The 15,434-nt window shown below is 42.0% G+C and overlaps 1 protein-coding gene across 1 annotated transcript in view; it reads right to left on the bottom strand.

The window, feature by feature from the left end:
• Positions 1–15,434, bottom strand: part of GALK2 (galactokinase 2) — a 331,206-nt gene that overhangs the window by 100,488 nt on the left and 215,284 nt on the right. Inside the window, exons 6-7 of the mRNA XM_075858034.1 lie at positions 11,999–12,097; positions 7,317–7,469 (exon numbers count right to left, since the gene is read on the bottom strand). Of these exons, the coding sequence (XP_075714149.1) occupies positions 7,317–7,469; positions 11,999–12,097 (252 nt within the window). The remainder of the gene's footprint in view (positions 1–7,316; positions 7,470–11,998; positions 12,098–15,434) is intronic.

Raw genomic sequence — 15,434 nt, 5'->3', positions numbered from 1 at the left:
TTTATTGTCCTAATTATCATATGTGTCACAATAAAAAATATTTTGCACCTTCACAGTGGTGATGCTGTGAAAATCAAATTGTACAAACCCCAGAAATTTTGTAATCCAAGGTTGTAATGCAGCAAAACAGGAAAAATACGAAGGGGGTGAATACATTTGTAAGTCACTGTATACAACACGGTAAATTATGTAACTTTAAGATACAAAAAAGAATAGCACAATTGCTGTTTTTTTTTTTTTGCATAACCCCCCAAAAAAGTCCTACTCCCGGGATTATGGTGTGGGGTGGCATAATGTACGGTAGCCGGACCCCTCTAGTCTTCATTTGATTTACAGTAACAGCTCGGCGTTACATTGATCTGGTCGTGGATCCAGTTTTACAGTCATTTCTGCAAAGTTTTCTAGAGGCTATTTTTCAACAGGACAACATTAGGCCGCATGTTGCTCGTGCTACTGTGAGCAGCCTGTATGGCCTAAACCTGCTACCATTGCCTGCAGAGTCTTCCGACTTGTCTCCCATCACATCTGGGACGTCATTGGTCGGCAACTGTAAAGGGAGTTGCCAGCAGCTAATGTTAATGATTTGCGTGCCAAAGTGCATTCAGCGTGGCATAACATTCCTCAGACAACCATTAATACACGCCTTGGCATGCTATCAATGAGGTTAAGTGCGTGTATTTCTGTGTGTGGCCCTCATACTCAATAAATCAATATGTTTGGAATATTTTGTTTCCATTTGTTTTAATAATTTGCATATTATTAACATGTCTATCGATCCTGTGATTTCCACAATATAAAAACTTTAACTTCTTGGTGTTGCAAATTCAATATTGAGGAGTGTATATGTGATACATAGAAGAGGAGAATTCTGCTCTACCACCTCTATGTGTGCAGTGTATAGAAGACATGATAGCAGTTATGCTCCAGCCACCAGCTCAGAGAAAACAGAATTCGAGCGAGAGCCCACAGAGGAGAAATCGGCTAAAAAAAATGCAAAATACAAGTCATATAATGGCCAGAGACAGTGTTATTCCTCATGTACACACATATAATCGCTTATTCTGAAAGTCATCTGAATTCACAGGTATGCTTTAAATGTATTAATAACTCAAATCTGTCCAACCAGTACACAGAGCAGAAATACCACCAATATTGTGCTGCTGTTAGGACTAATGTAAAACAGGTCAAGGTTAAGCTTCGTTCACATCTGCGTAGGGACTCCGTTCACGGCTTCCGTCTGAGCTTTCCGTCAGGAAAACCCATGAACTGAATCCAAACTGAAACAAACGTAAACCATAGGTTTCTGTTTGCATCACCACTGATTTCAAGGGCGACAGATTGATGCAAATGTTTTCCGTTGTGTAAGGGTTCTGTCGTTTTGACGGAATCAATACCGTAGACGACTGCGCTATTTATTCCGTCAAAATGATGGAACCCTTACAAAATGTTGACAAACGGAAACCATATGCACTGGATCTGTCACTATTGGATCTGTGGCTTGGAAAAACAAGTGGGTTGTAGATCAAGTGGAGTTCCAAAAACCAGAGTTGAAAAGAGGAGTTAAAGCCCAAGTAAGTGCTCTTCTACTTCTTTTTCTTTTTGATTAACACCTGTTCGCTGTTTTTTTTTGGTAACTTGGATAATGGATAGCAAGATTGGAGGTTTTCTTCAGTGCACAGTTTGCCATATGTATGCACGACTGGAGCCGGAGTTCCAGGGTAAATATCTCTGTGGAAGATGTGAGCATGTTGTTCACCTGGAAGCTCGTATTAGAGATCTGGAGGAGCAGAATGCAACACTGAGGAGGATAGACAATCTTGAGCTGAGCTTGCTGCTCACGGAGCATGCAGTTAGTGGGTTACAATTGGAGGGTGAAGACATGGGTGAGCAGGATCAGGTTAATAGCTGGGTTAATGTAGTTAGGGGCAGTAGAAAGGGTTCAAAGAAAAGGAAGGCCGATCCGGTTTCTGACATTCCAGGCAAAATTGCCAAGTTGGGTGATGATGTGAGGGTGTCAGTCTCAGAAATGGCAGCCCTAGTGGATACTGATCTCCCTAACAGCCGGGAGAACAGCCCAGCTAGTAGTCGGCGGGATGGTAATGCAGGTAAGCCAAGACAATTGATAGTCGTAGGGGATTCTATAATCAGGAAGACGGATAGAATAATTTGTCGCCAAGACCACCTCAACCGAATGGTTTGCTGTCTCCCTGGTGCCAGGGTTCGGCATGTGGTGGAACGGGTGGACAAATTGCTGGGAGGGGCTGGTGATGATCCAGCTGTCGTGGTCCATGTCAGTACCAACGACAGAATAAATGGTAGGTGGAGGAGCCTTAAGAATAATTTTAAAGAACTAGGCTACAAGCTGAAGGGAAGGACCTCCAAGGTTGTATTCTCAGGAATACTGCCTGTGCCATGCGCATCACAGGAAAGACAGCGGGAGCTCAGGGAGTTAAATGCATGGCTTAAGTCTTGGTGTAGAGGAGAAGGATTTGGGTTCCTAGAGCACTGGGCTGACTTTTCATTGGGGTACAAACTGTATTCTGCAGATGATTTGCACCTAAATGGAAGGGGGTCCGCTGTGCTGGGGGAGAGAATTCTAGCTGGGGTGGCGGAGTATTTAAACTAGGGCTGAGGAGGGAGGTCAATGTAGAAAAAAAAGGGGTAGCCAGGTTAGAGAGGGGTCAGACTATATTGGTGGGGGGAGAAACAGAATGTGGGGAGAGGACTAGACAACAGGATAAGGAGATCCTTTCGTTACAAAACATCAGTGTAAATAAAAAGGCCCGATTAATGTCAAATCACATTTCTGATAATAAAAGTGAAAAACTGACAGGCAAGTTAAAGTGTATGTTCACAAATGCCAGAAGTCTAGCAAGCAAAATGGGGGAGCTGGAGGCCTTGATACTGGAAGAAAATATAGATATAGTTGGTGTTGCTGAAACATGGCTGGACTCTTCACATGACTGGGCTGTAAATCTACAGGGTTTTACACTTTTTCGGAAAGACAGGACAAATAGGAAAGGCGGTGGTGTATGTCTGTATGTGAGAAGTGATATGAAGGCGAGTGTGAAAGAGACAATAGTGGGTGAATACTGTGAGGAGGTTGAAACCTTGTGGGTGGAACTAGAAAGGGAGGTAAACACTGAAAAAATTACTTTTGGTGTAATCTATAGACCCCCCAATATAACTGAGGAGATGGATGTTCAGCTATATAAACAGATGGAGCGGGCTGCACAGGCGGGTACTGTAGTGATAATGGGAGATTTTAATTTCCGGGATATTAATTGGTGTCATGGTTCAGCTTCAACTGCAAAGGGGAGACATTTCCTCAACCTGTTGCAGGAAAATTTTATGGGCCAGTTTGTGGAAGACCCGACTAGAGGTGAAGCTCTGTTGGATCTGGTCATTTCTAATAATGAAGATCTTGTTGGGAATGTCAATGTTCGTGAAAACCTCGGTAACAGTGATCACAATATAGTTACATTTTACCTATACTGTAAAAAACAAACGCAGGCTGGGAGGGCAAAAACATTTAATTTTAAGAAAGCCAATTTCCCCAGGATGAAGGCTGCAATTCAGGACATAGACTGGGAAGAACTAATGTCAAATAATGGAACAAATGATAAATGGGAGATTTTCAAATCTACTTTGAGTTATTATAGTGCAAAATTTATTCCTATAGGTAACAAGTATAAACGACTCAAATTAAACCCCACATGGCTTACACCTTCTGTGAAAGGGGCAATACATGACAAAAAAAGGGCATTTAAAAAATACAAATCTGAGGGTACATCTGTAGCCTTTGTAAAATATAAAGAGCATAATAAAATCAGTAAAAATGTAATAAAATTAGCAAAAATACAAAATGAAAGGCAGGTGGCCAAGGATAGTAAAACAAATCCCAAAAAATTCTTCAAGCATATAAATGCTAAAAAGCCAAGGTCTGAACATGTAGGACCCCTAGATAATGGTAATGGGGAGTTGATCACAGGGGATCAAGAGAAGGCAGAGTTACTAAATGGGTTCTTTAGCTCTGTATATACAACTGAAGAAAGAGCAGCTGATGTAGCCGGTGCCAGTGCTGTTAATATATCAGTTGATATACTGAATTGGATGAATGTAGAGATGGTCCAAGCTAAATTAAATAAAATAAATGTGCACAAGGCCCCGGGACCAGATGGGTTACACCCTAGAATTCTTAAAGAGATTAGTTCAGTTATTTCTGTCCCCCTTTTCATAATATTCAGAGAATCTCTAGTGACTGGTATAGTGCCAAGGGACTGGCGCAGCGCAAATGTGGTGCCTATTTTCAAAAAGGGCTCTAGGTCTTCCCCTGGTAATTATAGACCAGTAAGCTTAACATCCATCGTGGGCAGGATTATGTGACAATAAATAGCATTATAAGTGACAGCCAGCACGGTTTTACTAAGGACAGAAGTTGTCAAACTAACCTAATCTGTTTTTATGAAGAGGTGAGCAGAAGTCTAGACAGAGGGGCCGCTGTGGATTTAGTGTTTTTGGACTTTGCAAAGGCATTTGACACTGTCCCCCATATATATTAAGGACTATAGGTTTAGAAAATATAGTTTGTAATTGGATTGAGAATTGGCTCAAGGACCGTATCCAGAGGGTTGTGGTCAATGAATCCTTCTCTGAATGGTCCCCAGTTATAAGTGGTGTACCCCAGGGTTCAGTGCTGGGACCACTATTATTCAACTTATATATTAATGATATAGAGGATGGGATTAATAGCACTATTTCTATTTTTGCAGATGACACCAAGCTATGCAATATAGTTCAGACTATGGAAGATGTTCATGAATTGCAGGCAGATTTAAACAAACTAAGTGTTTGGGCGTCCACTTGGCAGATGAAGTTTAATGTAGATAAATGTAAAGTTATGCATCTGGGTACCAACAACCTGCATGCATCATATGTCCTAGGGGGAGCTACACTGGCGGATTCACTTGTTGAGAAGGATCTGGGTGTACTTGTAAATCATAAACTCAATAACAGCATGCAGTGTCAAATAATGGAACAAATGATAAATGGGAGATTTTCAGCTGCTTCAAAGGCCAGCAGGATATTGTCGTGTATTAAAAGAGGCATGGACTCGCGGGACAGGGATGTAATATTACCACTTTACAAAGCATTAGTGAGGCCGCATCTAGAATATGCAGTTCAGTTCTGGGCTCCAGTTCATAGAAAGGATGCCCTGGAGTTGGAAAAAATACAAAGAAGAGCAACGAAGCTAATTAGGGGCATGGAGAATTTAAGTTATGAGGAAAGATTGAAAGAATTAAACCTATTTAGCCTTGAAAAAAGACGACTAAGGGGGGACATGATTAACTTATATAAATATATTAATGGCACATACAAAAAATATGGTGAAATCCTGTTCCTTGTAAAACCCCCTCAAAAAACAAGGGGGCACTCCCTCCGTCTGGAGAAAAAAAGGTTCAAGCTTCAGGGGCGACAAGCCTTCTTTACAGTGAGAACTGTGAATCTATGGAATAGCCTACCGCAGGAGCTGGTCACAGCAGGGACAGTAGATGGCTTTAAAAAAGGGTTAGATAATTTCCTAGAACAAAAAAATATTAGCTCCTATGTGTAGAAATTTTTCCTTCCCTTTTCCCTTCCCTTGGTTGAACTTGATGGACATGTGTCTTTTTTCAGCTGTACTAACTATGTAACTATGTAACCCACGAACGGAGTCCCGACGCAGATGTGAACGAAGCCTTAGAGATCAACGTATAAAAACCACAACCCAAACAGTAAACCTGGCCTTATGGCCTAATCTCTAGAAGAAACACAACTGTACACTTCTACCAGCCATCCCAACAAGGGTCTGATTATCCATTAGATAACCTAAGAAAGTGCTTGTTCCCAGAATATTTGTATTTTTATTTTAAAGGCAGATTTTCAAAATGTTTGAACAATGCAGCATATGAAATCCACTGCCAAAAAGTGCCTCTTCATAATAGACAATGGACAAGAACATAACAAAGATTACTACAGAAATAGATGATGGAAATATTTTGCCCGAGGTCTCTTTTTTTTTAATTTTTTTTTTTATATTATCTAGCACCTGCCTTTTTAGCCAAAAATAAAATCTACACTTAACAGGGTATACTGTAGTGAGCTGTAAATAAATTATAATGGTCGCAGTGAAAGATAGGGGTACTAAATAGGATGTGTGTGTGGACTGTAGAATTAAAGAACAACAGTACAGTGAATCGTTTTTTTTCCCCAGCTGCTTACTTGAGGCAGCAGGCATGGGGGCTTTTTCTCTGGCGAAAAAAAAAAAATAGACAAATAAAAAGGGATAATAAAAGCTTAAAAACCACGTAACGTTTTCTTCCTTGACCGTGGATAAATATTAAACATTTGTAACCTCACTAAATATATAAAAGGCATCATTCACCTTCAATTATCCCCAAAATATAATGTAATATGTTTACATAGCTTAATTACCTGCCTGTGGCATTTCTTGGAAACGTTGCATGGGGTATGTGTAAGCTGCATACATTTTGGTTTCCTGTCCCCATAAAAAAAACAGCACAACTCTTTTAAACAATACAAATTATATTTACTGTGTCCCAAAAACAGTATCAAGATCAAAATGAGATAAGCAATTCCTACTGAGAAAAAAATAAATATGCTAGGATCGTCCGTGAGAGGATATGAAATCATTCATAAATATTCTATGCTGTAATATAAAAATAAAAGTAAGATCCACCTCTGTCTTAACTTTTGCTACGTTCTTGAGCTACAAAGTGCACACTGTAGAAGACTACAGTTACACTGGGAAACATAATGGGGGGAATATATCAAGAGGTTTACGCCAGTTTTCTGGTGTAAAAAAAAGTCAGATTTTGGCGTACGCCATAGCTGCGCTAAAAATGTGTAACGTTTTACTTTTCTCGCCACTTTTCAAAAGTCCTGTTTAAAGGGGCAGGACTCAGGCGTTTGCCAGAAAGACAAATTAATATCTACACCAGGAAACTGGTGTCAATTGTAGCAGATTTCATTCTGTGGGGAGTAGCAAGCAAGAGTGCCATGCTGGAGTATTTCATCCATATACAAAATTCATAAATATTAGCATTCATAAGCATAAAGATGGTACGAATCGTGTGAGAAATGGTGATCTAATTCACTGCAGTAGATTATTAGATTTAGTCTACACAATATACTTGACAGATTTTAATGATTTAAAAAAAGGGTTATTACAGAAATGATTGATTCGGTTATTACTAATAATGCATAGCTTAACCACTTCTATAATTCTCATAACGTGTGTATGGTAGATACTGTACCTTGGTGGCAAGACGACACTCCACAACTCTTATGTTGAAATGAGCGGTTGCAGCCTTGTTCATTTCAACACAACTGTTAGCTATCACAAAAACAGCTCCATGTGGAAGTTTTACGTCGGTTGCTCTGAGAGGGCCGAATTCTATCAACTTTGCCTGTAGAAGGAATATAAATGTAATGTTAGAGGGGTGAGTGTTTCATTGAGGATGTTTTGTGTATAAGTTACGAGGACATGATTTAAAAATATAAAATTTTATAGGATAGTTAAAGTCTAACCATGGCAAAACAATGCATTGATGTTCAATAAAAGGTTTATGATGTATAGTGTATATATATATATATATATATATATATATATATATAAACATATATATATATTTATTTATTAAGGGGTGGTACGTAGATATCAACTGAATTTGTTTCATAATTGTCTAATTGTCACAGTTTACCACTCATCCAATTGGTTTGCTCAACTCCCAACAATTAAGAGTTGTTAAGGATTTGAAAAACATGGCTGCTTTCTTCCAAAAACACTACATCAGGCCCGCGATTGCGGGCACGGCCGGCCGCTGACTGACAGCCGTATTTTCGGGCCGTGCTCCCATACAAAGTATGGGAGCACGGCCCGCAAAATGCGAAAGAACGGACATGTTCCATAATTCCCGGAACATTTCCACGGCACGGACACCCTTCCGTAGTGCTACGGAAAGGTGTCAGTGTTCAATGAAAGTGAATTGCTCCGTTTTTGCGGACCGCAATTGCGGTCCGCAAAAACGGAGGTTTCTTACGGTCGTGTGCATGGGGCCTCAGTCCAAGGTTTTGGTGTGGTATTGCAGCTCAGTCCCATTCACTTGAAAAGAGCAGGGCTGCGATACCAGACACAACCCATGGAGAGATGTGGCGCTGGTTTTAGAAAAAAGAAACCATGTTTTTCTAATCCTAGACAACCCCTTTAAGCCCTCCTGGGTAATTCAATCACAATAATCCACAATCTCAGCAATGAAATTCTACTCCACATCACATATCATGAATTAACATTTTAAGAAAAGTGCCTGTTTAGTAGAACATAAAAATGTTGGTCAGCTTCACATGCATTATTAAAAACGACTGCATAACATTTGTTATAGAAATGTACGGCATGGCATAATGATTGGATAAGCCATAAATGTCTGATTAGGGGAGGGGGTCGAGCTCAGGTACCACACTGACCCTAAGAAGAGGAGGTGCAAAATCCACTGAGAGGTGTCGATGCATACACAGTAATTGGAAGTTATAGGAACCGCCGACTGAGCATGCTAAGTGGTTTTCATCTTTAACATCCACTATAATTGAGAGTGACTGCCACGGTGTTTCCACCTCTTCACCAGGAACACGGCTCTAGACTCCCCCATACTTTGTACTGGTGCGGTTCCCAGCATTCCAATGATATACCATAATTGCCCGCAGTGGAAAAACCCGTTTTAAGTAGCAGGGCTGGAACATGTGTTGTGGACTACAAAGAGCTTCTGACCAATTATTATAAATTAAAAATGAAAATTGTTCTTGCTCCCGCCACAATGTTGGCAATAGAAATTCAGACAGAGCAAACAAAGATGGCCTGAGGCCTCAATTTTCACTGTGCCAAAAGAATAAAACACCTGTCTTGTCCTATTTAATAACAGTACTCTGGAAAATGCTGAAATAATGGTCTTCAAAATACATAGATCATTATACAAAATGTGCAATTTCTAAACACACATATAGAATCTACATGGTTTCAAACTCCACAAAACCACAACTAGCATAACACGCTGAAAACGGCAAAGTATGTTCTAATAAAGTTTAAACAAACCATGATTTGATTAAGAGTTAAGAGTGACAACATTTTCTTCAAAATGCATTGGTTAATAGCAAAAAAAGTGGGGTATTTTGGGGTCACTCACCGATTTGCTCAGACCAAAAGATGAGGTTAGATATGCAGCTTACAACATTGGCAAATAAGCAATATGCACAATTTTCAATTCGTCCCATTTCTGTTTTTTCTGTACACCTATACATGCATCAGAGGACTTAAAGGCTATTTACACCTTGAATGGGATTTATTTGTTTTACTAAAAACGTCAAAACAGCGTGTTTGGTGCAACTTCATAATTCGTTTTTATTAAAAATTATTTTTACTTTTTGAGATATAGCTGCTTTGTATTCTGTATACAGAGCAGCTAAATCTTAGTACTTTGAGTACTGTAACCGTCAGGTCCATGGGACTGATGGGCTATGCGTCAGCGGGTCACGCAGGATCAAGCTGTTAAAGATCACATCTAACTTCAAAACTTAGATGTGATCCATTACAGGTGGATTCTGCATGTCAGAGACCTGCAGGACTTGTTGATGCTGAACCCGTCAGTCCCGCAGACCTAGCAACGATACTGCTGCTCTGTATGCAGAATACAGAGCAACTGTATCTGAAAGAGTAAAACAAATTCTTATAAAAACAAAAATATAAACTTTGACAAAACACACTGATTGGCCTTTTCCTTAAAAAACAAACAAAAAAACCCCATCCCTTTCAAAAGGTGTACATAGCCTTTAATAAATGTGAAGAGGTATACTATACAAGGAAATTTATTACACCTTTCTTTCAACAAAACATTTATATAGGCCTTAAAGGGAATATGTCATCAGAAAATAGCCGACTGTTTAAATCAAGTTTTTATGTTAAACATATTTTTTAAGAATTATTGGTGATTTTTTTTTCCCGGTCTATAATCTATATTATAAAAGAATCCTACAATCTTACAGTTTTCACTCTGGACACTGAGCCTTATAATAGACTGACACTTCTTGTTCTGTAGAGATCACTTCTTAGCAGTCATCTCATTATCATCACAGGTAGGATTACAATAGAAGGTAACACCTATCCACACAAGAGCCACCATTGACAATAGGTCATGGACAATCTTCCTTCCACGGCCCCGCGCTCACTGAACTTTAAAGCCCGCGCACTGTCAGTGCGGCGGGCGGAAGTTTCTCAATCTCCTCCCTCCTCACGTTCAGCAGCCACCCAATGAGAACTCCCGGAAGGTGAGAGAGGGAGGAGATAGCACAGAGTATCAGAGATGGCATGCAGGCCGTCCGCTAACAAATCTGCAGGCCGGCCGCTAACAAGTGAGGTCGGTGCCGGGAGTGGACCAATCCAGTCACCTGACATGAGGTCGGGTGACTGAACTGGTCCAGTCCTGTGACGTCACCGACCCCAGACAAAGGTGATCTGATCTTCGCCACATGACCACCTCCTCTTCTTCCTGACAGCAAGTCATGTCAGGCAGAGCGGAGAGTTGTAGCGGTAGGCTACCGCTCTGTTTGCACTAAGTACAAGGGAAGGGGGGAGGCTGTGCGGTGCTACTTACAAGGGAATGGGGGCGCTATCTACAAGGGGGGCTGTGTGTGGCTATCTACAAGGGGGGCTGTGTGTGGCTATCTACAAGGGGGGCTGTGTGTGGCTATCTACAAAGGGGGATGTGTGTGGCTATCTACAAAGGGGGATGTGTGTGGCGATCTACAAAGGGGGATGTGTGTGGCGATCTACAAAGGGGGATGTGTGTGGCTATCTACAAGGGGGTCTGTGTGGCAGTATATACAAGGCGGCGGCTTTGTGGCAATATATACAAGGGGGTCTGTGTGGCAGTATATACAAGGGGGTCTGTGTGGCAGTATATACAAGGGGTCTGTGTGGCAGTATATACAAGGGGGTCTGTGTGGCAGTATATACAAGGGGGTCTGTGTGGCAGTATATACAAGGAGGTCTGTGTGGCAGTATATACAAGGAGGTCTGTGTGGCAGTATATACAAGGAGGTCTCTGTGGCAGTATATACAAGGAAGGGCTGTGCGGCAGTATATGCAAGGGGGGATTTGGCAGTATATACAAGGGGGCTGTGTGGCAGTATATACAAGGGGCTGTGTGGCAGTATATACAAGGGGGGCTGTGTGGCAGTATATACAAGGGGGGCTGTGTGGCACTATACACAACGGGGAGCTGTGTGGCACTATACACATGGGGGAACTGTATGGCTCTATCTACAGGGGGCTAAGTGTGGCGCAATCTACAGGGGTCGGTGTGTGGCACTTTCTACTATGGGGGGCTGTGCTGCACTTTCTACTAAGGGGGGGCTGTGTGGCACTGTATGCAAGGGAGAGGGGCTGTGTGGCACCATATATAGTGGGAGCTGTATAGCGCTATATACAGTGGGGGCTTTATGGCTATATCTACAGGGGGCTTTATGGCGATATCTACAGGGGGCGGGGCGCTATCTACAAATGGGGTGAGACACTGTCTATAGGCGGGGCTATATAGCACTGTCTACAGGGGGGCTGTACGTCACATTCTACAGGGGGCACTAATCCGTTTAGGATTTTTGGAACACTCACATAACTTTCTATGCGGATTCAAGTCATGAATTTGTAATTGCAAGTGCTTTTGCATTTTCATAAAGACATACTGACGGTTTCTGTCTTTGAACAAAGTTTATAGTAACATGAATAAAATGGAATTGTATCTCATCAACTTCACTACCCATTGCATATTATATATATTAATTACAATGGGGTAATTCCATTATTATTCACTATTAAAATAAAAGTGGCACTATATATTATATAATACATACTATACTAAGAAAATGTGAGTAAAAGATCTGTGTAACTTACAGTTCCTTCCTCTGCAAGGAATGAGATTGACTGGTCCATTCCGCCACCTTCTGTGCCAATGTAACGCTCACATTTCGCACAGGTTTCTGCAAGTTCCACCTGAAAAAAATCAATAAAGGCAACTCAAGTGTCATTCACATTTTGCTAATGAATAGACAATCATATTTATTGCAACATATGTAGTACATTACCTATATTCTGCTGTTTTTGGTCCTTATTAAACCTTCTCTCCCACATAACTTACTGATTCCAATTTTTATTATACAGTATATAGACTATATCTATTTATTCATATGTGCCACTATTGTGCACAGTGTATGAGAGGATGCCACGTGTTATATCGGTCTGAAGACTCTTGCATGACAAAAAATAAATTCTGTTAAAAGGTATCAAGTAGAGGCATCTCGTCCTAGTTTGAGAAGAAGGTAAACTAACACCATTATAGAAAATATATAGCAAGAATGGTTTGTACATTAAAGAGAACCTTTCACCTCCCCATTACATGTGCAGCATGTAATGGGGGGGGGGCTGCACAAACCCTGGGGCACTTTACATTTTTTTTCTACCTACTCCGTTATTTAGATATCGGTGCCGTTATATTTGGCGCCCGATATTTAAATAACCCCCTGAACTGTCAATGGGGCGTGCACTGGCAAGGAGGAATGTTACTATGGCTGTGACACTGTCCAATCAGATATGGACAGTGCAACAGCAAGAGCGAGGAGAGAGAATGTGCGCGCGCGTGCGCACGCTCTCTCACTCTTCAAATTTGAAGATCAGTCTTTTCACCCGATCTGGCAAGTGGGTGTATCACTGCTGCGGACAGTGTAAGAGCTGCGGAGCGCATTTACACTGTCCGTAGAAGAGACACGCCCCCTTGCCAGTTTGGCAGACAACACAAGACTAATGAACTGAAGAGATGAGAGTGCGCTCTGCTCTCTCCAGCTCTTATACTGTCCGTAGCAGTGACACGCCCCCTTGCCAGTTTGGCAGAAGACTAATCTTGAAAGCTGAAGAGTGAGAGTGTGCACACTCTCTCTCCTCGCTCTTGCTGTGGCACTGTCCATATCTGATTGGACAATGTCACAGCCATAGTAACACGCCCCCTTGCCAGTACACGCCCCGTTGACAGTTCAGGGGGTTATTTAAATATCGGGCGCCAAATATGACGGCACCGATATCTAAATAACGGAGGGAGGTACAAAAAAAAAGTAAAGTGCCCCAGGGTTTGTGCAGCCCTCCCCATTACATACTGCACTCAGCTGCACATGTATGGGGAGGTGAAAGGTTCTCTTTAAGTCCTTTAAATAACAATGATAATATAAAAGGGAAAGAGAAAATATAACAGTAGAGCCACTTTAAAAACAATAGGAGAGACTGAGAGCAAATGATATTTAGTCCGGAACCTCCACCCACACTTTGTGGTTTCTGTCCAATTTCAAAGCCAAGTGATGTGCAAGAAGCAGCTACTTTTAAGCACAAAGACTGATACAAAAGCTACAAATTACTTTGTGCCATAAAAAAAATAATCTTGGATTCTGAATCCATTATGCAAACTGAATAATATTTAGTCAGACATGACATGTGGTCCCAGCAGCCCCTGCAGTGGTTTACAGCTGGTTAATGTGGTTACCACACAGATCCATGTATAAAGGAAAGAGGCAGGCATTCATCCATGTTGTTGTGTTGAAAGATAATAATTAATAAAACATTATGAACACTTATTTATAATATTATGCTTAAGTGCAAAATATTATATTACAAAGAACTACTGTTGGTTTTTTAGTGATAAAAATAAATGCTATAAATAAACTAAGAATGTGTCAAGAAAATAACTATAACAAAAAAGAGATGCACAAAATACATAGTTAGGCACCCCTGCACACGACCGTGCCCATAATAAAGGTCGATGATTACGGGCACGGCCAGCCACACACATTTGTGGGCCATGCTCCCATATAAAGTATGGTAGTAAGGCACGTAAAATCAAAAAATAGGGCATGTACTAACTTTTTTGCAAAACCTTTCTACGGCACGGACACCTTCCCGTAAATATACGGGTACGTGTCTGTCGGAAATAGAAATGAATAGGTCCGTAATTACGAACTAAATCTATGGTCGTGTTTATGGGGCCTTACATAGTTAGTACGGTTGAAAAAAAAGACACATATCCATCAAGTTCTACCAAGGGACGGGAGAAAGGGAAGGGATGAAAAAAAAAATCTATACACATTGACATAGGAGCTGATATTTTTTGTTCTAGGAAATTATCTAAGGCCTCATGCACACGACCGTAGTGGTGCGCACGGCCCATGATTTGCGGCTCGGATGGCCGCCGAGTGTCCTTCCCAGGCCACACACAAATCACAGGCCATGCACATGGCTATGTACATTCATTTCAATGAGCCCGGACCGCAAAATGCTGCCGTAATAAGACATGTCCTATCTTTTTACGGTCCAGGCTCCCGAGTAATGCACGGTTGTGTGCATGGGCCCAATGAATATTTGTGGGTGAATTGCGGCCGCAAAAACACGCTCGTGTGCATGAGGCCTAAAGCCATCTACTGTTCCTGCTGTGACCAGCTCCTGTGGTAGGCTATGCCCCAGATTCACAGTAAAGAAGGCTGGTCATCTCTGGAGATTGAACCTTTATTTGTCCAGACGGAGGGAGAGCCCCCTTGTCTTTTGAGGGGGTTTTACATGGAACAGGTTATCACTGTATTTCTTGTATGGGCCATTTATATATTTATATAAGTTAATCATGTTAGGCCCCATGCACACGACCGTGTTTTTGCGGCCGCAATTCCCCCGAAAATCCACGGGAGAATTGCGGCCCCATTCTTTTCTATGGGGCCATGCACACGACCGTAGTTTTTGCGGTCCTTGCACGGCCCGGGAGCCCGGACCGCAGAAAGAATGGGCATGTCTTATTACGGCCCGGTTCTGCGGTCCGGGCTCATTGAAAACAATGGCAGCGGCCATGTGCATGTCCCGCGATTTGCGGGCGGCCTGCGGCTGACAGTCCGCTGACAGTCCGCAGCCGGCCGACCCGAAAATCACGGCCGTGCACACGGCTACGGTCGTGTGCATGAGGCCTTACTCCTTAACCTGTTAACGCCGAAGGACGGATATATCCATCCTCTGCAGCTGCTAGTTCACGCAGGAGGATGGATATATCCGTCCTGTGATCGTGCGGGTACTGACAGTGTACACACGCGATCAGCAGCAGGAGAACGGCTGTTATACACAGCCTGGCTCCTGCTGCAACTGCCGAAATCGAAGCGCGCTCCAATTCCGGCAGTTTAACCCATTAATTGCCACTGTCAATAGCGACAGTGACATCTAATGTGTTTGACACCCCATCGGCGCCCCCACAAAGAAATCGCGGGTCGCCGTCGGGTTTCCATGGCAGCCGGGGGCCCTGCAAAGACCCCCA

The sequence above is a fragment of the Rhinoderma darwinii genome, chromosome 3 (genome assembly GCF_050947455.1).
Source record: "Rhinoderma darwinii isolate aRhiDar2 chromosome 3, aRhiDar2.hap1, whole genome shotgun sequence".
NCBI classification, from domain to species: domain Eukaryota; kingdom Metazoa; phylum Chordata; class Amphibia; order Anura; family Rhinodermatidae; genus Rhinoderma; species Rhinoderma darwinii.
This window is presented reverse-complemented; position numbering and strand designations above follow the sequence as displayed.